This window comes from Rosa chinensis, chromosome 2 (genome assembly GCF_002994745.2).
Source record: "Rosa chinensis cultivar Old Blush chromosome 2, RchiOBHm-V2, whole genome shotgun sequence".
Lineage (NCBI taxonomy): Eukaryota > Viridiplantae > Streptophyta > Magnoliopsida > Rosales > Rosaceae > Rosa > Rosa chinensis.
The window spans coordinates 38,216,642-38,243,525 of NC_037089.1; the positions used below are offsets into that span (position 1 = coordinate 38,216,642).

General features: G+C 38.2%; 5 protein-coding genes across 16 annotated transcripts; 3 read left to right on the forward strand and 2 right to left on the reverse strand.

Moving 5' to 3' along the window:
* Positions 1 to 691: 691 nt before the first annotated feature.
* On the reverse strand, positions 692 to 6,816 carry LOC112184317 (pentatricopeptide repeat-containing protein At3g22690). Of its 9 annotated transcripts, none has more exons than XM_040515103.1 (5): positions 3,562 to 6,816; positions 3,273 to 3,447; positions 2,464 to 2,738; positions 2,141 to 2,300; positions 692 to 1,618 (listed from the first exon to the last, which is right to left on the reverse strand). In XM_040515103.1, exon 1 carries the CDS (start codon positions 6,473 to 6,475, stop codon positions 3,935 to 3,937), a length of 2,541 nt encoding a protein of 846 aa, XP_040371037.1. In that variant the 5' UTR covers positions 6,476 to 6,816; the 3' UTR covers positions 692 to 1,618; positions 2,141 to 2,300; positions 2,464 to 2,738; positions 3,273 to 3,447; positions 3,562 to 3,934. The 9 variants fall into 9 exon arrangements, with proteins under 9 accessions (XP_040371037.1, XP_040371038.1, XP_040371036.1 ...); XM_040515104.1 differs by having other exon boundaries at positions 2,464 to 3,045; XM_040515102.1 differs by having other exon boundaries at positions 3,247 to 3,447.
* Positions 6,817 to 7,252: 436 nt separating this feature from the next.
* LOC121051916 lies at positions 7,253 to 8,422 on the forward strand. Its single transcript, XM_040515531.1, has 2 exons — positions 7,253 to 7,300; positions 7,718 to 8,422. The coding sequence occupies exon 2, from the start codon at positions 7,730 to 7,732 to the stop codon at positions 8,405 to 8,407; it is 678 nt and encodes a 225-aa protein (XP_040371465.1). The 5' UTR covers positions 7,253 to 7,300; positions 7,718 to 7,729; the 3' UTR covers positions 8,408 to 8,422.
* Positions 8,423 to 8,849: 427 nt separating this feature from the next.
* Positions 8,850 to 10,543, forward strand: LOC112184264 (zinc finger protein 862-like). The gene is made up of 2 exons (XM_024322531.1): positions 8,850 to 10,116; positions 10,182 to 10,543. The coding sequence occupies exons 1-2, from the start codon at positions 8,850 to 8,852 to the stop codon at positions 10,541 to 10,543; spliced, it is 1,629 nt and encodes a 542-aa protein (XP_024178299.1).
* A 3,361-nt stretch (positions 10,544 to 13,904) lies between these two features.
* Positions 13,905 to 17,768, reverse strand: LOC112189248 (putative calcium-transporting ATPase 7, plasma membrane-type). Of its 4 annotated transcripts, XM_040515464.1 has the most exons (6): positions 17,636 to 17,768; positions 17,256 to 17,327; positions 16,287 to 16,370; positions 15,881 to 15,923; positions 15,665 to 15,781; positions 14,727 to 14,760 (listed from the first exon to the last, which is right to left on the reverse strand). In XM_040515464.1, the coding sequence occupies exons 1-5, from the start codon at positions 17,735 to 17,737 to the stop codon at positions 15,684 to 15,686; spliced, it is 399 nt and encodes a 132-aa protein (XP_040371398.1). In that variant the 5' UTR covers positions 17,738 to 17,768; the 3' UTR covers positions 14,727 to 14,760; positions 15,665 to 15,683. The 4 variants fall into 4 exon arrangements, 2 of the variants coding, with proteins under 2 accessions (XP_040371398.1, XP_040371399.1); XR_005807368.1 differs by lacking the exon at positions 15,881 to 15,923; XM_040515465.1 differs by lacking the exon at positions 17,256 to 17,327.
* Positions 17,769 to 21,993: 4,225 nt separating this feature from the next.
* On the forward strand, positions 21,994 to 26,884 carry LOC112186325 (triacylglycerol lipase SDP1). Its single transcript, XM_024324699.2, has 4 exons — positions 21,994 to 22,203; positions 22,308 to 24,207; positions 25,216 to 25,359; positions 25,733 to 26,884. The coding sequence occupies exons 2-4, from the start codon at positions 22,792 to 22,794 to the stop codon at positions 26,729 to 26,731; spliced, it is 2,559 nt and encodes an 852-aa protein (XP_024180467.1). The 5' UTR covers positions 21,994 to 22,203; positions 22,308 to 22,791; the 3' UTR covers positions 26,732 to 26,884.

The following is a 26,884-nucleotide window of genomic DNA, read 5'->3' on the forward strand; positions in this document are numbered from 1 at the left end:
TTCAATTTATAAATAAACTAACAAACTATGACAAAAGAATAAGATAGATAGAATGATGGGTTGCATTGCATCAAGGGTCACCATAAAATCCAAGGTACTCCATCCAAGTCAAAAATCATATGGAATGATTATGATTAATTCAAAAGATGCTTCATATATTTTGTCGGATTTCCATTTAGTATTAAAAGGTTGAAAAGAAAGCTAAATCGTTAGTCATAAAATAGTAGTCAGACCCTAAGCAAAAAGAAGAAGAAGAGAGAGAATACTTAGGTTTTGGCTACCCTACCCTATACTAGTCTTAAATCTCATGCTTTGTTAGGCCCATAAGTGCTCAAAACTAAATGTTTTACATTTTGACAATCGATTGTAACACACTCTAACAACCACAACCATTGCCACAAATAATAAGGTCGAAAAAAATACTTGTGATAATAATTACCCTACCCAACAATTCCGAATATTATTCCGACAATAAAGACTAAAATAGTCAAAATTGAGTGATTAGAGAACCACAATCTAAAGAAACGCAAATGAAAATAGAGATTTACAATGGACAAATTTCACCATACTCGTGCCGCAATAAATTAAAATATAAATTCACAATTCAATATTGCAATTCCAACACACCTAACATAGATTGAGAGGAAATCATGAGAGGTCACACACAATTATATGAAAAATCATCAATTTTATTAATTCCTCATCAAAACCATACAAAACTAAACTTGGGTTTCAAAACCCTAAAACCATGAGAGGTCACTCACAAATCTATATCAATACACATCAAACAACACCATAAGCAAGACATAAGATAGAGAAAGAAGAGGGAAAGAGAGGAGAAATCCATGAAAGTCAAGACAAAACTTGTCAGCTAGCTATTTCCATAACTTCATGGCTTCTCTTGCTGCCCTTATGAAGCCATGGTGTAGAAATACTTCTGCCGACTCTTCTTCCATCTTCTTCAACTTATTCAGACCTACATTCATTTTTTCGAGCTGGAGATCTAATGGTTGAGCAATCTGTTCAACTTCCTACCAAGCTTCTCATTATGTTCCTGCGTTGCAAGTCAATCACCAAAACTATAGCTCCGAAAACAAATTGATATAAGGCTGATTTATCAAAATCTCGCAGGTTGGGAAAAAAAAAAACATTTTCTTCTAACAGATGTTTACTAAGAATAATTGCTAAGAGCATCCAAGCCATTATATTACCCAACAACAAAAGATACTTTAACTGAATTTTGAGTAAGAAGAATACCAATGCCAAAGTTTTATTTCAAGTCTTACTCCTGAAGCACTTCAATAAAAAGAATGTTAGAATTGCTTTGACACCTCGCTGCATTTCTCCACAACTGCCGGCTCCTGAATGTATTGCTTGTCTTGTAGTAGATAGTTCCATGCTTGGACACAAATTGAGTTGCATGGCAAGCCTTAGATTACAACTGATGCCTAACCTTGGTGACAAAGATGATCTTAGATTTACTCTTGCGCAGGCAGATCCATAGATGAAACAGAGGCAAAAATGCAGGTAGAGCAGACCTCTCGATAGCCACAGGGCCCATATGCGACCCATTTAACTGTCTCCACACAGACAGCACAGGTATTTCTTCTTCTCTTTTCTGCCAAAAAGTAGTTATTGGTGTCAAGACAATAACCCACACAGTAAAAAGCATAAACTGATAAACCTATAAAATCTAAACTATGGTCTAAAGCTTAACGGAATCACATCATAGAATCTAAAATCCCTCACAGTTATCCACGTTCTCCTAAGTCTATGCATTTGATGCTAAAACCCAAACTCATTAATCTGACTTAAAATTTAAAAACGGCTACAGAATAGTCTAAGCTTAGCGAAACATATTGTTGAAACCTCTTTCACAAATTGCTTTTCTCCCATGTATGAAACAGTAATGCATTTGCATACAAACACAGACAAAACAAAACCCACTAATCACAAACCCCTAATTAAGGTAGGTAATTTCATTTCAAGCAAAACCCAGCAAAATTACAATTCTTTGACCTCCACGCCCCTGTCCCATAAACATTACCAGGTAAAACCTGTGGTAATGCAACCAAAGGTACATTTCATTTCAAGCAAAACCTAGAAACCTATTTCCAATGAAAAACAAAGAGAGCAGAACCTGTTGAGAAGCTTTCGTAGATGTGAGCCCAAATAAAGTCAGTGAAATGGCGCGATGAATCAGAATCATTCCCATCTTCTATGCTTTTCTTGTCCTTCTCATCATCTTCTTCTTCACTGTTAATGTAAAAACTGCAATCCGACACCGAGTTCTTCATCTCCTTATTCAAATAAAAGCAATTGGAATAAGTAAATAAAATCGTATATCATTTCCATTTTGCCATGTTTAAACTTTAAAGCAATTGGAATAAGTAAATAAAATCGTATATCATTTCCAAAAGTAATGCATCTGAAATTACAAAACCAAGCTAATTGATTACTTACAGTGTTTATTCTCACAGACCCAAATCGCAGGCAAATCCCAAAGCCGCAGAGATATTAAGCACCTCAAACAGCTGTCCCTGATTTGCATCACCATCTCCATAAAGCACAAACGTCACCGTTTTGTCCTTACTTCTGCGCAAAAGCCAAGCCACATCCGAGCTCAGACGATACCGTTGCCCTTTAATTGAATTCACTTCTTAAACTGAAAGTATGCTTTGCATATAAATTGAACTGACAGGATCGAACTTCCAGGGTGCAGAAGGAATGTGTATTTCCTGAAAAAATAGAGTGACTTATAAGTATCAGTTTGCAAAGTAACTCATAACTTATAATTTAAACTGAAAGGAGCTAACTTCCAGGGTGCATATAAGCAACTATCAGTATGCAAAGTATCAGTGTATATGAAAGTATGCTTTGCATATAAGTTGCTTTCACTTCTTAAACTGAAACTATCAGACAAAGTATGCTTTTAAATGAAGAACTATCACATGCTTCAATTGAATTCACTTCTTATACATACTTTGTCTGATAGTTATCAGTTTAAAGAACTAACTTCCAGGGTGCAGAAGGAATGTGTATTTCCTAAAAAATTAAATGAATCATAATCAAATTTATTAACTAGATAACAAATCAACTAAACTTATGTTCCAGAGAACTGAAGATTGTAAATGAAAGTTTTTGAAGGTACAACTTGAGCATATATAAATCCAGGTCTCAAATGTCTTCCTAATTGACGACATCAGTGAACAAAAACAAAAAATAAAACCCAGAAAGAATCAAAACCATAATCCAGCTGAGGACGTTCGCACCCATTTTCAGAGTAAATCCACTGAATGAGCTGATGTTGCCAGCTCTATCTGAGTAGTTTGCTGATCAGAAAGCTTTTGGACCAAAATGAGCAATCCAAAACAAAACCAGCCTCAAAAACCTCCCCCAATGCAAGCTGCACTATAAGGCAGTCACAAAACAATATGGCTGCAGAATCTGAGGAAAAAAAAAGAAGAGGAAAACCAATCCTGAAAAATATTGGAATTTTGAATAGCTCTTGCACTTTTTAGCTTAAAGTCTAAAGATTGTTTTCAAGTCTCAGCTACAAACCTCTCTGTCTCTGAAAGAATACATATGAATGGATGGCATTCTTGTCGGAACTCTGAAGTGGAAGAGTACGGTTGGTCATATCAATTCTGTTGGCATACTAGGTGAACCCCTGTGATTCGAGCTTCACGCTCAAGGGCTTCATTGGTCTGATATACAACGCTTGTTTTCTCAGCCGAGTAGTCGATGAGTTTGGACAAGGGCAATGGAAGATAATGGGTTGTGCATATTGCCCCTGCAGTATGGCTCAATGATAATAGAGGTATAATTGGATTGTGTAATTAACACAATATGATCATGGCAGTGCAGATCAAAAGCAATAGATAATGGGAGTGAACACTAATTGGGGGAGAGTTCTCTTCAAATCATAATTCTATTACCAGTAATCACTGCAAGAGCACAGGCCCTGACTAAAGAAATGGAACCTGTTGTTATCTCGAACAATAATTTCCCTGTCATATATTCTTGATACTAATTTGGCAAAAGAGTGACAATCAGAACACATTCTCAGATTCTTCACCACGCGAATTGGCACTCCTTGCCCCGTACCTATAAGCCCAAAAGCTATGGCCACTTTCTCACTATGTCGACTGAGCAAGTACTCTTTCTCCTTCTCATCAACATCAACCAGGACATTGTCGAGATCAGGAATGTAACCAGCATCTCTGAGTCTGCTGTTTATTTCTTGCAACATCAACGCAATATGGCTCCTCTCTGTGTGTGTATCAGTATCACCACCGGAGGTAAACTCATGAATCACTCCATTAACTTCAATGGAACTGGATCCGGGTACCTTCTGAATCCCTCTCTCTTTCAATTGTAGCCTCACTTTTGCAACGTCTGCCCATTTCCCAGCCGATGCATATATGTTTGAGAGAAGCACATGAATACCTGTCCTCTGAGTGGTCAACTTTGATATCTGTTCAGCTGCATATGTTGCCATTTCGACGTTTTTGTGGGTTCGACAAGCAGCCAAGAGAGTGCCCCAAATGACATCATTGGGTTCCATTGGCATGCACTTTATCAGATCAACAGCTTCTTCCAAGAGCCCGGCTCGGCCTAGTAGATCGACCATGCAACCGTAATGAACGATATGAGGGGAAATGCCATGGACCAACTGCATTGACATAAAAATGTTCCGCCCTTGTTCCAAAAGACCAACATGGCTGCACGCTGTTAGTACCGCCACAAAGACTACTTCATCTGGTTTCACCCCTTGCTTAAGCATGTCATCAAAAAGTTCTAGAGCTCGTTTCCCATTCCCCTCCATGGCCATTGCTCTGATGGCTGCAGTCCAAGCAGAAACATCTCTCCCGGCCATTGTATTGAACACTTTCATTGCACTTTGAGGATCACCACATTTAGCAAACATGTCAACTAAGGCTGTCCCAAGCCGCGTATCACATTTGATTTCGCTTTTTTCAATATAAGCATGAGTCCACTTTGCAAGATCAAGAGCTCCTAAATATCCGCAGGCAGATGCAACCTCCACCATGGTCACCCTATCTCCTTTTATTCCCTCGGTCTGCATCTCCCGGAAAAGTTCAATTGCTTCCTCAAACTTGCTCTCTTGGACCAGAGCACCAATCATAGTGTTCCAAGAGACGAGATCACTCTTAGGCATCTCATTGAAAATTTCCCAAGCTGACTTCACATCGCCACTTCTTATGAAACCAGAAATCAAAGAGTTCCATGATACTACAGTCTTATTTGACATATTGTCAAAAATTATGCAGGCCATCTCTTGTTCGCCGCACTTCATGTACATGTCAATCATGGCATTACAAATGGTATCCCAACCTTCTAGTCCATTCCTTAGAACATAACCATGGCAACACTTACCTGAGAGAGAATCACTTAGCTGTGCGCAAGCTGAAATTGCAGCTAACATGGTAACCTTGTCGGGTCTTAGGCCCTGTTGTAGCATTTCACCCACGACAGAAACTGCTTCACTAGCCAGTCCCTGGCGCACATAATTTGACAAAATCGTGTTGTAAAGAACCAAGTTTTTATCCACACATTCATCAAAAAGCCACTTTGCGGCATCAGTAGCTCCACATTTCATATACATATCAACAAGTGAATTCACCATAAGCATATTAGTCTTGAGTCCAGACTCCCCAATGTAAGCGCACACTCTCTCACTCAACGCAACATCCTTCAACTTTGCACAAGCAGAAATGACACACACCATAGTCACCGAATTGGGCTTAACACCGGCTGCCACCATCTCGAAAAACAAAGAAACAGCCTGCTTTGGCATATTCCTCCTACCATAGCCACAAATCAAACTAGTCCACGACACGATGTTTCTCTCAAGCATTTCATCAAACACCTTCTGCGCATAATCCAAGTGCCCACATTCTGCATAGAAATGAATCAAAGAATTCCCAATAAACACATCTTCCTCCAAACCCGTCTTCACAAGCGACCCGTGCAGCTGAACACCTTCACAGAAAGCCACAATCTTTGAGCACGCGCTCAGCGCAAACGGAAATGTGAACTTATCCGGCAAAACACCCTGAAGCACCATCTGAACATAAAGCCCAATAGCCTCGTCACAAAGCCCAGCACTAGAGTAACCCCTTATGAGAGAATTATACATGAACAATACACCCTTAGTTTCTTCTTCTTCAAGAAACAAGTTAAAGGCTTTCCGGGCATAATCTAAGCTTTCGAAGGTGCCCATCTCGGCGCATGCGCTAATTAGCTTGGTGACATTAGAGGGTGTGTGACTGAAGCCTGTCTTAGTGATGTGACAGTGAAGTTGCTTCACTTGGTTTATGGTTTTGCAGTTTCTTAGTGACCCAGTTGGGGAAGTGTCCTTGGCTATGGCTTTGGGTTCGTTTTGGTTAGTGGGAGCTATGAAACTTGGGGTGGCTGAGACCAGAGGACTCAGCTGAAGCATTGCGGCCATGGTTGATGGGTCTGTTTGCCTATCTGGGGTGGCAAGCGGCGACCAACTTAACTGCAATGCTTTAAGAAATTATGGACTCTATGATGCCTCTGTTGTCTGAGTTAAGAGGGCAGCGCTCCTATTATTCAGTGCCAAATGACATTTCTAACCTTTAAGTGGCTCACAAAACATGGTTTCTTTCCGTTATCATAAATTACAACTTAGTCAGGGCCGGCAACGGGTATTATACCTGGCATCTCTCCAAACAAATGTTTTCTTTCTTCAATAGATATCCTCCCGTTTTGTTATAGTCGTTTAGTTTGGAAAAGTTAGATTCCCACAACAAAAGGACCTGAAAAAAAAAATAATAATAATAATTCTCGCAATCCTCCCGTTTTGTTATAGTAGTTTATTTTGGAAAAATTAGATTCCCACAACCCCTTTTATAGGACATGAAAATAAAAATAAATAAATAAATAATTCTCGCAATCTGATTTTGATGCGAAGCAGATGGAGGTGGTGAACCAGAAGGAGCTAGCATGGGCAATCACTTCGACAAAGGGGATGGGGTCAGGCATGGACACAAGGGTGGGCTGCACGTTTTGTGGGGGGGGGAGGTATACCAAGTCATATTAACCCTTAAAAAAAAAAGTCAACATATATAATTAATGTAGGTAGGAAACTAGCAGACAAGTCTCTCCTTTTCTCCCTTTCTCTGTCCTCTCGTCCTCACCTCTCCCCACTACCCAGTTCTACATTTCTCAAGCTCAGACTCTCACCTCTCTCTACCAAGTCACTCTACCTCCTCTCCTCAATACTCTGCTCTCATCTCTCAACCTTATTCAGGTATTACACTTTAACTTCTCTTCTATAATGAATTTTTTTTACGAAATTAGAATGTAATTTAGGTTAGAATTTGGGTATTTCTAGATTTCTTGATGTAAGCAATCAAATCTATTGATTTCTAGAAAAAGATATTGAATTTGTATTATTAATACCCAATTGCTCATGATAGTGGCAATTTCTTTATTGTGTTGATTGTTTGAGAGTTGAGTTGATTATACTTTTGATGGGGTGTTTTTAGCTTTTGAGTAAGTTAAATTTGTTTTCCCTTGTGGTGGGGAGGGGTGTGGTGGGGAGGGATGTGGTGGCCTGGTGGGGTGCCCGGGTGTGGTCCTTGTATATTTGAGTTTGACTTAAGTTTGTAATTTATACATGGTCAGCAACTTAAGATTGGTTGTTTTCATGTTTTCTTTTTTCTAGGTTTTGTTTTTAATGACAGATCAACCTCAAAATCCTAAGCCACGAAAAGTTCAGAAGCAAGTAAATTCATATTTTCTGAAAAATGATGTTGTTATGGGTGATATTCCAAGTTCGGTTGTGGAACAACCTTCTTGTTCTATACGAGTTAATGAGTCTCGTGAAATTGATGTTAATCACATTGAACGTGATCCGGGAAAACGCCATACAATCTCGTCATATCCTATTAATGAGCGTGATGAAGTTCAAAGAAAATATATACTTTATGGTCCTTATCAACTAAAATTTGAAGAGTATCCAACGCATCTTTGTGGAGATCAAGATCGCAGATTTAATGAGAAGTGGTTTGAAAAATATCCTTGGCTTGAGTACTCTGATGAGAATGATAAGGCATTTTGTTTTCCATGCTTTCTTTTTTATAGCAATCCTTTGAGGCATTCTTTGTTCACTTCTTATGGGTTTGACAATTGGAGAAGGATCGGTGGGGTTCAATGTTGCTTTAAAAAGCATGTAGGGAAGACCGGCTCCCCACATCACAAGTTTATGCAAGATATGTTGGGCTTAAAACATGTGTGTAGACATATTGATAGTCATGAATCCACAACCGCCAGAATTGATACAGCAAAATCGGTTGCGGCTCAAGGCTACTATAGAGGCTGTAAGATTGTTAGCAAAGCATGCACTTGCATTTAGAGGTGATGATGAATCTCCTGAGTTATCTAATTGTGGAAATTTTGTTGAGATGGTGGATTCCTCTGGGAGAATGAATGAGGAAGTTGCAAAAGTCACCTTAGAAAATGCCCTTCGAAATGCTACTTATGCTTCACCAAGGATTCAAAAAGAAATTCTAAGTATTCTTGCCAATAGAGTTAGAAGAAAAATTCGTTAAGAGGTTGGGGAGGCTAAGTTTTGTCTGCTTGTTGATGAAGCACTTGATGAATCAAAGAAGGAACAAATGGCAATTATCTTCAGATTTGTTGATTCTTATGGGTTTGTTCGTGAATGATTCTTCCATGTTGTAAGTGTTAGCAATACTTGTGCTGCAACTCTTAAGAGTAAGATAGACAATGTTCTTACTGAATACAATCTTCAAGTTGAAAATTTGTGTGGTCAAGGATACGATGGTGCTAACAACATGTGTGGTGAGTGGAATGGGTTGCAAGCACTATTTTTGGAAAAGTGTCCATATGCATACTATGTACATTGTTTTGCTCATCGCTTACAACTAGCTTTAAATGTTGCAGCTAAAGATGTGGGTGTTGTCTATTTATTCTTTCAAATGCTAACTAGTATCATTAATATTGTTGACTTATCTACTAAGCGTGTTTCTGAGTTCAAATCTATTCAAGAAGTTGAAGCTATGGAACAAATTGCTGCTGGGGAACTTGAAACTGGAAAGGGAGCTAATCAGACATGCAATTTGCAAAGAGCTGGAGCTACAAGGTGGAGTTCAAGGTATTATTCTATCAAGAACTTGATGAAATTGTATAACTCAACTAGTTCAGTTTTGAAAAACATGATAGATAATGGACTCAATGGAAAAATACATGGAGAGGCTTTAGGTGCTTCTAAAGCTCTAAGATCATTTGACTTTGCGTTTTGCTTATTGTTGTTGGACAAAACTATGAAAATCACAAATGCTCTTTGTAAATCACTGCAAGAACAGTCTCAAGAGATCATAAATGCTATGAATCTAGTTTCTAGTATGAAGGGTCATCTTAAAAAGTTGAGAGAAGATGGTTGGGTAGATTTCTTTGCTAGTGTTGTATCATTTTGTGACGCTCATACAATTGATGCTCCAGATTTTAGTGCTCGCCATATGGAAGGTACGGGTCGTCTTTCTCAACAACAAAATTGTGTCACTATTGAGCATTATTATCGTGTTGAAATATTCAATGCTATAATTGATCTTCAATTGATGGAACTAAACAGTAGATTCAATGAGCAAACAAGAGAACTCTTGATTCTTAGTTCTGCATTGGATCCTCGATTTGATTTTCAATCATTTGACATTGACAAAATATGTTGTTTGGCTGAGAAATTTTATCCTCATGATGTGCCTGATTTGAATGATCTAAGAGACCAGTTGGAGCATTTTGAGTATCAATTCTCTGAACTTTCAGAATTTCAAGATTTATGCACCATTTCTGAGTTATGTCAAGAATTTGTTAACACAAGGACACCATTCTTGTTGATTGAGAGACTAGTCCGTCTAGTGATGACTCTTCCTGTTTCTACGGCTACAACAGAGAGAGCATTTTCAGCCATGAAGCTCATTAAGAACCGACTTAGAAGCAAGATGAGTGATGATTTTCTTGCAGATTTAATGACAGTGCATATTGAGAGAGAAATTGTTGATGCTATTTATTCAAATTCGGTTATAGATGAGTTTTATGCTTCAGGTAATCGAAGAGCAAAACTTAAGTAGTTGAATTTGTATTGACATTGAATACTCAAAATTGTGTAGGTACGGGTCGTCTTTCTCAACAACAAAATTGTGTCACTATTGAGCATTATTATCGTGTTGAAATATTCAATGCTATAATTGATCTTCAATTGATGGAACTAAACAGTAGATTCAATGAGCAAACAAGAGAACTCTTGGTTCTTAGTTCTGCATTGGATCCTCGATTTGATTTTCAATCATTTGACATTGACAAAATATGTTGTTTGGCTGAGAAATTTTATCCTCATGATGTGCCTGATTTGAATGATCTAAGAGACCAGTTGGAGCATTTTGAGTATCAATTACTAAAAATGGCGTCACTTTTAGGGATTTTAGTTCAAAATGGGGGTTTCGGACTTAGATCTCTTGTGATTTGTTACTAAGTTGAGATCTGTGATTAGGTACTTGACTAAGTACTCTTAGACGGATATTTTGTGGTTGCGCTGCTTTGTTCTGTATAGAAGACGCAGCAGGATTCAAAGGTGAGTAATCTCACAATGTTCATTTACGAACGGAGTTACCTTTATCGTTTTGTGAGTTATTTATTTAACTGCAAACAATAGTTGGTATTAGTAGACATTCCTGAGTGAATGACTATATATATATATATATATATATATATATATACGTGAAACTGAGTTCCTTTGCAACACCTCTAATGATTGCGAAAGATTGCGCATCTTAGAGAAACTTATGTGTCTCTCTAGTGGACTTTATGTCACCACTTTCGAGCTATTGAGTCCAATAAAGTTATGCAGGAAGATCTCTTGGATGTAGACACATATTGGCTTTGGCACAACAGATTATATCATCCTAGTCATGACATGATGATCCGTATACTAAAGACTTCACATGAACATCCATCCTTTCGAGCGAAAAGAAGCAAGAATCAAAAGTTGATTCCTAGACCAAGTGAGACTGCAGCAACCATCCTTAGCACGACCGCCATCCCCTCCCATGGCGTCCATCATGGTGATGATGCCATTGGTGATGTTGTAGTCACCAACTTTGCTTCCTATAGCATTTCAAACGCTCACGCCCAACCAAAATCCTCCTTGGTAACTTCTAAGACCCCTCACTTGTTCTGCAAAGCATGTTCCTTAGGGAAATTAAGACCGAGACCGTGTGGACTAATTCAACCAACTTGGGGATTTTTTTTTAAATATTTCACGATGTTAGTTGACATGCAAACACGCTGGTCACGTGTCGTGCCAATGCCATTGTCCTAGCATAGATCATATGGCAATGGGCTCACTACCCGAATCATCTCATTCAGTCAATTCAAATTGACAATGCAGGAGAGTTTACATCGAAGACTTTAGATGATTATTGCATATCATTGGGACTGATATTGGTCATCATATTCTCATGTACACACCCAAAGGGTCTCGCAGAAATGACTACAATGGTAGCACGGACATTGGTAATGCACACCAATATCGCATGCAGCTATGCTAATTCGTCCACGACCCACCTCCACTCACTCTATCTCTGCGTTACAGCTAGTGATTGGGTACTAGTATCTTGTACTTACGCATATTTGAGTGCACGATTTATGTACCAATTGCGCCGCCACATCGCACAAGGATGAGTCTTAGGAGATCACATATCAGTTGCAAACATGCCTGCAAGGATGGACGTCCCTAGGAGAGGACGTAGCGCCACCCTACAGAGAGGTAGGTATGGCACCAATGCCATAGATAGTGGTACTCTGGCGTCACAGGCCATATACTCAGCTAGGATGTGTGGGAGGCACGTGGGTTCCAAAGATACTTGGGCACAACCCGATTCCTTAATCATCGACACTCAAAATCAATCTTCTGAGAATGTTCTAGACTATGATTATTATTAGGGGACGCCTCAATGTCAGAACTTATTCTTGAGAATATAGATATATCTGAAAATTACACTAATATACATGATACATGGGATAAAAACTTCATCATTATTAATGATGTATTCGCGCATTTCATTGCGCATTAGTTTGTTTAGTCCTATGATATCAAACCACACTCTATTGATGAATGATGCATGCCAGCGTAGAGAAAATTAGCCTAAAAAGAAAGATGCAATCTAGATTGAATTGGATTCTCTAACGAAAATGAAGGTTCTTCCGCTGGTGATGCCAACATATTCTAATATAAAACCTGTTGACTAATGGGTCTTCGTTACAAAGTGTGATGAGAAAAAGATATTGTAGACTCGCCTAGAGGCGCAAGGGTTCTCACAAACACCTTGGAATCAACTACGAGGAGACATATTCTCCCTTAATGGATGTCATTATACTCCACTACTTTGTCAGTTTGGTAGTTTCCAAATAACTAAACATGCAGCTTACAAATGTGGTCACTATGTATCTTTGTGGGGATCTAGATATGGGATTATACATGAAGGTTCATAGTGGACTTCATTTATCCAAGTCAAGTGGCTCTAGACCACAGAGCGCGTTTGCAATGAGGTTGATACGCTCACTAAATGACTACTTGATAAAGAAGAGATATGTCAATGATGAACTATGCCTGCGCGTTTTTATGACAAGTTTCAGATTCTATCACGGTTCATGTTGGTGATATGAACTTCATTGGAAGCTCTTAAAGAGTTAAGGTAAACCGCTAAACACTTGAAATCCGAGTTTGAGATGAAAGATCTTGAGAGAACATTATTTTGTCTCGGTTTGGAACTTGAGCACCTTGTTGATGGATGCTTAGGCATTTTGACAATGTCAAGCCTTCAAGCACACCAATGATAGTCCGTACACCACTAGAATTTTTGCCTTTTACATCGGCCAAAAACCGATGTTAAAAAAAAAACCATCCGATGTCTTAGTGGGTGATGTTAAAAATCACGAACAAAAAGACATTGGTCAAAAACCGATGTCCAGATCAACAATAGACATCGAATAAGCTTATGGAACCGATGTAAAACAGTTATTATGATAACATATTAGTGTGTTTAGATATTGTTAAACCTTCATATTTTGGCATTTAATGCTTAATGAAGTATAGGTCCAATAGCATAAATATTCATTTTAACATCGTTACTCATATTAGAAACGATGTTTATTATGGTATCAGACATCAGATTATTTTCATTTTGCCTGCAGTTTGTGAGGTTCACACATATTTTCCATATATCCTACTATTTAAGATTCAATCTATATTCCTTAGTATATAATAAACGATGTGCATTATTATAATAAACATCGTTTCCTTTTATGGAGCGATGTCCATTTTACTATTAGACATCGTTTCCCAAATTGTAAATCGATGTCTACATTGATTGTGGACATCGTTTCCCAAATTGTGAATTGATATCCACATTGATTCCAGACATCGTTTTCCAAATTGTGAATCGATGTCCGCATTGATTCCAGACATCGTTTCCAAAATTGTAAATCGATGTCCACATTGATTCCAGACATCGTTTCCCAAATTGTAAATCGATGTCCACATTGATTCCAGACATCGTTCCCTGTAGTTTACATCGACGTCGATTAGTTTTTTAAATATCGCTTCTTACTCAATACATCGTTATCCATGAAAAACGAGACATCGATTTTAGTTTCGAAACTGATGTATTATCTCTTTCTGGACATCGTTTTTGTAGTTTAACACTGATTTGAAACAAGTGTATATGCATCATATCTTTTATATGAGATTATGTCCAAGAAATTAATTATAGCTGCTAAAATGCTTGTAATCCACATTCAACAACATGACATTCTGGATTAATTGAATATGGGGCATTGCATTAATTTCTGTCGAACAGCAGAATTATTAATAGTTTCAAAAATAGACAAAAACACTCCAACCTACATCAAGGCTAGCCCAAAATAGACCATTGCAATAACTATATGCAGTTTAGTTCACCTGCAATTGTACAACATTCTACTTCAAAATGATTCTACAAAATCTAGCTAGCCTTACTCAAAATCACTTTGGTAGAGTCAGCATCTATAGCAAAGTCTACAAATAGTCAGCTACTTCAATGCAGACCTCGTCAAGTTCATCTTGGGTGTATACTTTCCGAGTCTTCGCTGTCCACTATGAATATATTCAATAACATAAGTCATAATCTGCCCACTATAAAATCTGCCCACATAAGTCATAATCTGCCCACTATAATTAAACCAAAGTTTCCATCAAACTATAATGCATATACCTTGGTCGGAAATGAAAGCGTGTCATCATTTATAATGTCCTTCATGTATCGCATTACATGATTAAGAATAATCCTAAGCTGTTGATTAAGAGGAATAGTTTTCCCAATCCTACACTTACCAAACATGCATATATCTTCCTCTTCTCAAGCCTCTAATCCACCAATCAAAATGCCACTTCCAACCGCCAGTAGATAGAAAAGCAAAGCATAAACATCCCCGCATTTTTCTGAAGACACAGATTCAATCATAACAATTTCAAATTTCAAATTTAATACATAACATCAAAAGAACATGCTTTACAGTCACTACCACAGTTTATCATATATAAAACAACACATACAAGCTGCCATACAAAAACAACCCATACAAAGCCATACAACCAAAAGAAATAATCGAACCCTCACCCTTTAATAGTTGTTTTTAATCCCTCTCTGTAACCTGCAAACAAAAAGGAACAAAAGAGTCAGAAGGTAGAGCTGCAAAACGGAAATACAAGGGGTTAGAATTAACAAAAAAAGGGCAGAACTGTAGGCCACTAGGAACTGTAGAAAAGAAATATACATAATCCAGGACCAGTAGGACAACCCCAGTTCTGAGCTACCTCAAATAAACCCAAAAAACACAACAGATACTATTCTAAAACAACTTTCCTAAAAGACCAAGTATAAGCCAGATTTCAAGAATCAATAGGTAAAGAACAAAATCAGAACCAACCCAGAAACTGAATTGTGTTTCATCTACAGAGGCATTCTTCATTCAGTTGTAAAAATCGTTCTTCGCATTAAGCAGGCAAACTCTATCACCTTTTATTCTTTCCTGATGAAGCACTAGTGATCAAAAGCTATAAAATACCATGCTACTATACTAGTTAATTCTGTGATTGGCTGTGCCAAGGGTCTTAAAACAACTACACCTCCATTCTTAACACCTACCGGAAACCCATGGCCATTGGTCTTTGTCTGTACCCTGTTTTATATCCTAGACTCCTAGTTGATTAACATGGCTACATAATACTTTTACGCTGACCATATTCTGAGACAAAATCATTCTATTGCACGGAACAATGCATGAAACTTAAAATAGTATAAGTGTTTGCCAAAAGCTGTTTAAAGATACCCTCAAGCTGTCAGACCATTTTAGGGATATTCTATCAGTTTTTCTAACCTTTACACTTTTAAGTCCTATTATACTGATCCAAAAACCTCACTACAAAAATAACAAGAAGCCATAAGCAACCATTCAAGGCATGCATCTTCCTCCATCAGAACAAACCAACACTGAGAAGAGTCATAAAGCACATAATCCTCTATCCGTAAGCAAATGATAATCAGCAGTAACGTACCTTCGGGAAAAAGGAAGCCTTAAGAAAAGATTGGATAATGGGTTGACAAAATCAGGCGAAATAAGCTGATAAAGAAGCAGTTGCAGGATTGCAACCCACAGGTTCTTTGTGATGCCCCTGCACACAAATGCTGTTAGCAGTAATTGCAGAAGGAAAACATTACAAATGATGTTGGCAAACTAGCCAAAGGGGAAATACTAAAAAAAAGATACTTGCCAATGCCATATCTCCTATAATTTTTTTCATTGAGTATGCTAGCCTGTTACAAGTTGAAGTCCAAATGCAAAAGATGATGAGATAAATTAGAGCAATACTGCTATGAGAAAACTATCTGCCAGTATTATTACAACCTAAGAAAAAAGTGGTAGCTGCTACTTCCGTCAAGGTAATGACCAAAGGTAGGCATTCAGGCACTGCAACAACTAGAATGGTAACCTGAATGATTCTAAAATTGTCAAAGAGGCCAACATAAAACATCAAACCTAACAAGCATCCAATTATGCCTATAAAAGTTGCAAGTCCATTTAAGTGCACCTATCCCAGACCACAAATAGATAACTTTCAGCTCTAAAGGGATTTTCCAAAATTAAAGAACAACATTTACGAAATAATATGCAAGAACCTGTAAAGGAGCTTCTTCACCGGTATCCTCAGAGATACTTGCCATCAACAATCCCCATCCTGTATTGCTTCCAACACTCGTTACCTACAGATAGACAAAATGTTGATCAACGGGTGGTATAAAAGAAACTTGATACAGGAAACTCATTGTCACATCTTAGGACAAATTCCAGAAAACATGACTTATTGTAGCATTGTATGACAAATTCCAGAAACATGACTCGTTATCAAAATGAATCAGAATCCACAATCTAAAGTTAGTCCTATTTTAGAAATGTTCATAGTAGCAATCAAACGAATTGATGGTAGCAGCAAGCAAAGGGACAAATTTTGTGAATACGGAGTATATCTACACCCTTGCATCTAAATCCTAATGTTAGTATCTGAAGTCCTGAGTCTAATAGGATTAAAGTAAAAACACTTGCAAACCAATGTTTTTGACTTTTGGATCTAAGCTCCCCAGTGCCTCTATGCTAACTATAATATAAAATTAAAATAAAATAAAATAAATAAAAATAAAAATAAAAACCCAATACTTTAATGAGTAGCAGAGAAACAGATGGATCTACAAATTTGGCAGACTCTGAACTATCCATTTCCCTTCATCCAACCTTTAATGATATAAAAGGCAAGGATGTTCCAGAGCCCCTTGTAACAAAGTCAAAGGAAGAAATTAGGCATGCTTATTTAAAGATAGATGTTTATATATTTTCAAACAAATTAGACAACTTCTAAGTTTGCCTGAGTTGTTTTATCTTATAGTTCTTCTAAGTTCCTTAACTTTTGTGGACCTTGGGTCTACAAATCGTAATATATTGACTTTCCAAAATCCTCCAGATCTCAGCTTGTCTTAATAAAGTTCCTTTCTTCTCAAATCACAAAAAAAAAAATATATATATATATATAAATATTGTCTGAAAAGAAAAACCAGTGTTCTTAATTCTCTTAGATCACCAAATGAAAATTTTACCAGCATGGTACCGACTCCATCAGCTATTTTGCAACCAGACATTAAGAATGGTGCATTTGGACCCTTGAGAACCTGAAAGAGACGGCGCTTAAGAATTATAAGAATCTAACAATCAGATAGTTAAATTACTCCAAGGTATATCACTCACAATTTTGCTCTCTCCGGTCATACTAGATTCATCAATAGCAAGAGAATGACCAGTAATAGCATCCAAAAAAAACAAAACAAACACATAGAACCTAAAACCATTTTACTGAACAGATTCTTTTGTCGTTTTCAAAAAAGGGATACTTAATGAATAGGTATACTTAATGAATTTAAACTCCTCACGAAAATCCATCAACAATGTATAAACATGTCGAGAAATCAAAAGCTCTCACCTCAACTGTGGTCTCTCTGTTTTCTTCATCAAAGACTTGTTGAATATCCTTGAGTGCATCTGCAAACTTTTCTTTAAGCACTCGTTCAATCCCCATTTTCATGGTGGTTGTTGAGCTAGGACAGCTTCCACAGGCCCCTGTTTCAACATTTCAGGTCAATTCCTTTAAATTACAGATTCTCATTACCACAAACTAAAACTAAAACATTAACTTTATTTCATAATCAAATTACATGTATGATTTGGAATTAACAGAACCCAAAACTCAGAATTGGGAAAACAAAACAGAAATGAAATCCCACCATGGAGCTTGAGAGAAACGACGTCGTCTTCGACGGACACAATGTCGACGTTTCCACCATCATTGATGGTCTAGGGGCAGAAGTCCTCGAGAACCAAGTCAATGTTGGGAACTGTGAGCTCAAATTGCTTGGCCGAGTAGAGTCCCGGAGAAGCAGAAGAAGACTCGGCAGCAGCGCTTGCGTTCGAAGCTCTAATGGCTGAATAGAGAACGATTCTTCTTTGAGGAGCTAGACGGCACCGTTTTACAAGCATAAGTTGTGGGGATTGATGGGATTTCGTTGGGATTTGAGAAGAAGGAATTGGGGTTTTGGGCAACTAGGAGAAATCAGAAGGAACTAAATACCCACCGAAAGGATTTGCATCCAAATCCAGGACTTAATTTATCAAACCATGAATAACCCAAATTAAAACCAAACGGAGAGGGTTTTAGAGAGAGAAAGTGTGTGTCTATGAGAGAGAGAGAGAGAGAGAGAGAGAGCTTGCTTGCGGAGGCAATGGCGCAGGAGAGACGTACAGTAGCAGGAGTGAGCGGAGGAGAGGGAGGCAGTGGTGGCTATGAAAAGAGAGGGAGAGAGGAAGGAGGAGAGGGCTAGGGTTTCGGGGAAGAGCCAGAGAGATGGGTCACCGTTCTTTCGGAGATAAAGTGAGAATGAAATGGGCTGCCAGAGAGAGTGGGAAAACTGACCTAAGTGTGAGGGAAAGGAAAATTTTGTTTCCCCCCTGTTGAAATTTTTTAACTTGGTCTTTTCCGCGTTTTTTTTAATTTTCAGAATCAAATCGTAGACATCGGTCAACAGTAAAAATCGATGTCAGTAATATGCATAGAAATCGGTATTTGAGGAATCGATGTTAATGACATTTTTTTACATCGCGTGTATTCCTCACCGATGTAATTGTCAGGATGTCTAAGGCCAAAATTCTAGTAGTGGTAGTCTTGATCCTAAAAGGGATCCATTTCATTTTAAATATGATGATGAAGATTGAAGATGTGTGAGAGGCAGAGGTACCCTACTTGAGTGCAATAGGCGCATTATTGTACCTAGCTCAATGCACAAGACCGGACATCTCATCTACAATGAAATTGTTAGCTAGATATAGATATGCACTAACGCGATGCCATTGGACTGATGTTAAAGATATCTTTCGATACTTGAGTGGTACAATTGATACGGGATTTTTCTATCCCTATAAAGAGATAATGAATTTGGACCCATCACACATCAGGAACGCCACCAACACTCGCCTACGTCCCTATCCCCATCCCAAAACTACATTAGCGTTTTGGAAGATTTTTCTGATGCTGGGTACCTCTCTAACCCACATAAAGGTCATTCCCAAACTGGTTACGTGTACACCATGGGTAAGACCGCCATATCTTGGAGGTCTATAAAACAGATCATTGTCACTACATCTTCGAACCATGCAAAGATTATTGCTCTTCACGAATTAGTTCGTTAATGTATATGGATTAGATCCATAATTACGCATGTCCGAAACAATTGTGGTTTGAAGTTTGTCACAAATCACCATACAATCATTTATAAGGATAATGTTGCTTGCATTGAACAAATGAAGCAAGACTACATTAATGGCTACAACACCAAACATATATCGCCCAAGTTCTTTTATAATCAGCAACAACAAAAGCACCTCAAGATGAAAATGAGGACAATGTGGCAGACTTGTTTCCTAAGTCATTGCCTCAATTCACTTTCTAGAAACATGTTGCTAGCACCGGTTTATGGAAGTTATCGGAACTCCCATGATAGTAGTTATCAGAGGGAGATGTAGACATCAGGGGGGAAATGCCTACATGTATGGTCTCGATACGTGAAGCGTGTGTTGTACTTTTTTTCTTTTTCAATTGAGATTATTTTTGTCCCACCGGGTTTTTGTTAGTTGACAAAGTTTTTGACGAGGCAACGAGAAGAGTAGCACGTATGGGCAACACAAAGTGGAGTGTTTACGGACACCTAATTTGTGTGTTTGACCCAAACTGTAGTTACTTATTCAAGTTATAATAGAGTTAGTCTTACAGATATCTATAGAGATATTCCAATCATTGTACGATTCAGTTTCCTTGTAACACGCAGATTCTTTGCTTATGATTCTCTATATAAGAACATCTTTAGCAGACTCTCTATTTTGACTCCTTAGCAATTTTGGAGAGTTTGTTTATCTTTTTATATATTTTAGCAACTGCAGCAGACTCTTAAGTGGCTCTCTATTATAACTTTTAGCTATCTCGCTCCAATAGAGAGCACTGGTACAGATGTATTTTTAAAGTGGCTAGCCAAAATGATTTTTTAGCTACTTTAGCTAAAATTTGACTAAAAAATAGCTAGCATTGCTAAAGATGCTTTAAAGAGGCTTCTATTATTAATGAAAGAACACCATCCCAATTGTTCTAGCACTTGGAGTAGTGTGCTCCATGGTGTTAAACTTCTTAGAGATGGTTTACTTTGGAAAGTAAGGAATGGGAATACTATTAAGTTTTGGATTGATGATTGGACTGGACATGGAGCCCTCTCTTCCTTTGCCTTTGATGCTAATCTTGTTGATTACAATGATCTTGTCCATGATTTTTGGCTCCGTAATGGATGGAATTTTGATCTCCTAAAGGTATGCCTCCCTGATCACATTATTGATATTATCAGTAAAGTTCCTATTTGTGTTAATGGTTCTATTGCTGATAATCTTATTTGGAAGCATACTTCTAATGGTGTATTTACTGTTAAAAGTGCGTACATGTGCTCCATTGGTTCTGATCTTACTCCTGATTGTTTTTGGAAGAAAATATGGAGTTTTAATATCCCTCCCAAACTCAAAACCTTTGCTTGGATTCTTGTTCAAGGAAAACTCCTTACCAACTCCCAAAGACTTAAAAGGCATTTAACTACTAATGAGAGTTTTCACTTCTGCCCTGGTATCCCTGAAACCATGCTCCACCTTCTCAGAGATTGTACCCATGCTTCTAAGATTTGGAAGAGCATTGTTATCCCTATTAAAATGAAGGGTACGTTCCGGCTCAATTGGAATGATTGGATTGCTGCTAACCTTCTCCAGAAAGGATGTAAATGGCTTTCCTTTGATTGGAATGAATTCTTCATCATTGCTTGCTGGTACATTTGGAAATGGAGGAACAAAGGCATCTTTGAGGTTCATTTCACTTTTCCTCATAATCCTAAAGAAATTATTCTTCAGTATGCTACTGAGATTTCTATTGCTTCCAAGCCTAGTATTGATAATAGGCCCCATCAGGTTGTAACCCTTGAATGGATGAAACCTGCTGCAAACAATTTCAAATTGAACATTGATGGTTCCAGATCTTATGCAAGAGTGATTGGAGCTGGTGGTCTCATTACAAACAGTTCTGCTGTTTGGATTAAAGGGTTCACTCACAGTATGGGAGTTGGTGAGATTGTTGAAGCTGAAGCTTGGGGCCTTTACATTGGCTTAAAGCTTGCCCTTGATCTTCACATTAAAATATTGGAAGTTGAAAGTGATTCGGCCATTGTGGTTAATATTATAAATTCTGGAAATATTGATAGTCACCCTCTTGGGACTCTTATTGGCAATTGCAGAGACATGATACAAAAGTTTGATCTCTGTTCTATCCACCACATCCATAGGGAACGGAACTTTGCAGCGGATATTTCTGCAAACGATAGTATCAACTTCTCTAGAGGAACAACTTTCTAGGATCAACCTCCCCCTCATACAGTTGAGACCCTCCTTGATGTTGTTACTGGCAGTGGCCATACTAGAGTTGTAGGCTCTAACTTCTTGTTCCCTAGTTAGTTTTTTTCTTTCTTGGCCCTTTCGGACTTCCTTGTAACAAAAAAAATAAAAACGAATTTCTATTTGTAAAAAAAAAAAAGTTGAGTTTGATTTGGATTTGGGACGGGTTCGGGTTGGCCCGTAGGATTATCACGCAAGGTGATTTTAGCTTGTAAGCAATCAATTGTGGTATCGTCTACTCCAAAACTCTGGTTTGAAATCAACCAACATTTTAGTTCCGCGTGGCGTTCCAATTTGATTGCTACTTTCTTTAAATAGACATATAAATGGAAAGTTCCAACATTGAGATTTGAGATTGTCGGATAGGTTGCGGAGGAGTCTCTGCCACCTTATCCCAAGTTAATTTCCCAATTTCATATTCCCAATCCTATCAGATCAATCACAGCGGCGTCACCACCATATCGATATCGATGTTGATATCATTATCCTTTCACACTTCCCCATAAATCCAATTTCTATTTGTTGGTATTGTATTGGCTTTCATTTATATAATAACTCGCGCCTTTCTTTCTAAGCAGACCTGGAATCTCTTGTCTTGGAATTTTATTATTCTGGGTTTCTCTTTGTAGGTACTAAGAACCCATTTTTCTCCCAATTTGTTTGGTAAAACCCAGTTGGGTTTTCAAATTCTGGGGTTCTTCAAGGATTGGTTGGGGAAACCCACCTAGCTGTTGAGCTGGTGGGTCTTGCAAATTGCGGATTTGGGGTCAAGTTTCTCTGCTGGGACTCGGAAAGCTTCAAAGAGGTTGGAAAATGTTTCATGTGCAAGTAGTGGTTTTCTTGTTTCATTTGTTGGGTACCGTCTTGTTTCAATTGACCTGAAGGTTCAAGAATTTAGAAATATCTGATCATTGAGATTCTGGAATCTTTTGCTTCTTTGCAATTGTTCAATTTAGGTTCACAGAGGCCATTCAATTGTCTTTCTCATTCTTTTGTAAACTTGGAGAGCTAAAACCGAATTGTATGTTAGTAGAGCTCTTGAGGTTTGTTGATCTAGGATACTGACCTTTCCCTCAAAGATACAAATACATACATTCTACTTATTCCAAAGTCATGGATATAAGTAATGAAGCCAGTGTTGATCCATTTCCTATTGGACCTTCAACCTTTGTTGGTCGGACCATTGCTTTCCGGGTTTTGTTCTGCAAGTCAATGTCGCATTTGAGACATCAAATCTTTCATATGTTGTTTATCCTCGTCTTTAGATTCAGGGACTTTTTGGCTCCTATGTTCTCATGGTTGCATCCTCGAAACCCGCAAGGGATATTGGCAATGGTGACAATCATCGCCTTTCTGTTGAAACGATACACAAATGTAAAAGTGAAGGCTGAAATGGCTTATCGGAGGAAATTTTGGAGAAATATGATGAGGACTGCATTGACATATGAGGAGTGGGCTCATGCTGCTAAAATGCTTGATAAAGAGACCCCAAAGATGAATGAATCAGACCTTTATGATGAAGAAGTGGTTAAGAACAAGCTTCAAGAACTCCACCACCGTCGTGAAGAGGGTTCTCTCCGAGATATAATATTCTGTATGCGAGCAGATCTTGTTAGAAATCTGGGTAACATGTGCAACCCTGAGCTTCACAAGGGGAGACTTCATGTGCCCAAACTTATAAAGGAATATATTGATGAGGTCTCAACTCAGTTGAGAATGGTTTGCGATTCAGACTCAGAAGAGCTCTCATTGGAAGAGAAGCTTGCTTTCATGCATGAAACAAGACACGCTTTTGGGAGAACTGCCTTGCTTTTGAGTGGGGGTGCTTCTCTTGGATCATTTCATGTCGGTGTAGTTAAAACGCTGGTGGAACATAAGCTTATGCCAAGAATAATTGCTGGTTCTAGTGTGGGGTCCATTATGTGCTCTGTTGTTGCCACTAGGTCTTGGCCAGAGCTGCAAAGTTTTTTTGAGGATTCTTGGCACTCGTTGCAGTTTTTTGATCAGATGGGTGGGATTTTTACAGTTGTGAAGAGGGTCATGACTCGTGGAGCTGTCCATGAGATCAGGCAGTTGCAAATGATGTTAAGGCATTTAACCAGTAATCTAACATTTCAAGAAGCTTATGACATGACAGGTCGAATTCTTGGGATAACTGTTTGCTCCCCAAGGAAGCATGAACCACCTAGATGCCTTAACTACTTGACTTCACCTCATGTTGTTATATGGAGTGCAGTGACAGCTTCTTGTGCTTTCCCAGGCCTTTTTGAGGCCCAGGAACTAATGGCGAAAGATAGAAGTGGTGAGATTGTTCCTTATCATCCTCCATTTAATTTGGATCCAGAGGCAGGGACAATGCCAGTGCGCAGGTGGCGGGATGGTAGCTTGGAGATTGATTTACCTATGATGCAGCTAAAAGAATTGTTCAACGTTAATCATTTTATAGTCAGTCAGGCAAATCCTCATATTGCACCATTATTAAGACTAAAGGAATTTGTGAGAGCTTGTGGAGGCAACTTTGCTGCCAAGGTATGTATCTATGAACCTCACTTTAGTTCTTTTTATATCTATTGTCATTGTCCAACGGTTCGTGTTCTGTTTGTGTAGCTTTAGTTCACTCATTAGAAGTATCAATGGCTGTAGCCTTTTCAACATGATCTTTCCTTATTACTGCTTCCTTTTCTTCTTCTTCCCTTCATTTTCCTCCTCCACCTGTTTGAATTATAATCTTTAGCCGAAATAATACAATAGTAAATTAATAATAATCTGCATATGTTCACAACAAGTTGGAGGCCAATTCTTAATAGTCAACTTGTATATCACTTTGAACCACAACTTGGGCAGAATGTTGCTTGAAATGTGATGCGCCAAAATTTTCCATTTATGTACCGGGTGCAGTTCTTGTTTTTCTGTATCATTGCTTGTTCACCCCCTGCTTCTTAAAAAAACTGTTTTCTAGTAGCTGGTGTATAATTTGATAAAAAAAAAAAGTAGCTGGTGTATAACAGCTGATGCTGTTCTCGACTGCTTTGTCAACATGTCATTAGAGCTTCAGTTAGAGAAATCCAATTAGTTTAAACTCGTGGTGAGAATTAATGACATAGAAAATGTTTCTTTAAAAGCGAAAATCAGGCTACATCTTTTGGGACTCCAGGTCCCATGGCTTTGGCAAGGTCATTGTTGATCAGATTTGAATTAGTCTTTCATCTTAGTTAATCAATAAGCACCTCATTGCAAGAATAGGAACTGTAGAAATTGGGGCATCCAAATCAAAACTGAATGGCAATGGGTGAAGAGGCCTGAAATCTTATAAATTGCTATGCAAGACCATCCCGCTCTGGGAGATACTTTCGACAACAACATATGCTGAATTGTTTGTCTGTTGTCTCAAAAAATAATAATAATAATAATAATAATTGCTTGTCTGTACTTGTCCATTGGTGGTGGTTATTATTTATGGATTACTGTTATACTATTTGTTGGTTTTAACATTCTGATGAGATAAAATTAATTCATTTTAGTATATGGATTGTGTAGCTTGCTCATCTTGTTGAGATGGAGGTTAAACATAGATGTAACCAGATCCTGGAACTTGGTTTTCCATTAGGTGGACTTGCAAAGCTGTTTGCTCAAGATTGGGAGGGTGATGTTACTGTTGTGATGCCTGCCACACTAGCTCAGGTAAATGGAGGAAAAACAGATAATTGTAGACAACATTTCAGCTAGTCAGTACTAGTAAATTAGGCTTAGTTTTTTCTTTTCTTTTTCCTGGCTAAATATCATTAGAATTTATTGAATGAAGAAAGAGAAGACCAAGGGGATCTTAATCTTTAGGCTTAGGCTTCATTTTAAGGGAATCTTAATTTGTTGTTCTTGCTTAAAAATATTTTTAAATTATTTGATTTTTAATTAGGATTGATTAAATTGAACAAAGTCAAGTGCTACAAAGTTTTGTTTTGCAATATTTGAAGATCTCTTTTTTCTCTTTTATCATGTGGACCAATTGCTAGTATTGAGAGAGACTAATAAACTCTTCTTCTTTTTTCCTTATTAGTATTCGAAAATTATACAAAACCCAACATATGTTGAGCTTCAAAAGGCAGCTAACCAAGGTAGACGGTGCACTTGGGAGAAACTGTCAGCCATAAAAGCAAACTGTGGCATTGAGCTCGCTCTTGATGAGTCTGTTGTTATTCTCAATCACATGCGTAGACTGAAAAGGAGTGCTGAAAGAGCTGCTGCTTCTTCTCATGGCCTACCTAGCACGGTCAGGTTCAGTGCATCAAGAAGAATTCCATCTTGGAATTGCATTGCTCGTGAGAATTCTAGTGGTTCCCTTGAAGAAGACCTCCTTGGAGATGCTGGTTCCTCATTCCATCATGGAGTTGGTCCATCCACCAGTGGTAAAATCTTCCATACCCACCGTAACATACATGATGGTCATGGAAGTGACAGCGAATCTGAGAGTGCCGATTTAAATTCTTGGACAAGATCCGGTGGACCCTTGATGAGGACGACATCAGCAACTAAATTCATCGACTTTGTCCAAAACTTGGACGTTGATGCTGAACTGAACAGAGGTTTGTTGGCTAATCCCAACTCAGTTGCAACGCTTCAGTTGGGGGGCAGTAATCAATACTATCACAGCCCAAGGGGGACCACACCAGACCGTAGCCCTGACAGCACAAAATTTGATAAGAGGGATTTCGCGAGTGTGGCTTCAGTAAACGGTTCTAGCATTATGGTGACAGCAGGTGATCTTTTGCAGCCGGAAAGGATACATAACGGGATTGTGTTCAACGTTGTGAAGAAAGAAGACTTGTCATTGTCAAGTAGTAGGAGTCAGGATATGGAAAATTATAACAGTGAAGTTGCTGAGTGTGTGCAACTTGACTCTCTTGAAAAGGAGATGGATACTAGATCTGCATCTGAATATGGCGATGCTGATACTGCTTCAGAAATCGGATTAAATGATACAGCACCTTGCCAGTCCACAGATCAATCTAACATTGCTGATGATTCTAATAATCAGAGCTCTGCAGAGTGCAGATAGTTGTTAGTTTTGACAGAATATGAAGTTTTTGTTTATTCAAGAAATCAAAATAAATGTTTCAAGTTGATTAAAATCTCGATTTCTTCTTATATGAAGGCTTATTCTGTATAAGGAGTATGTAGTGCTTTATGTAAATGGTATAGAATTCTGATA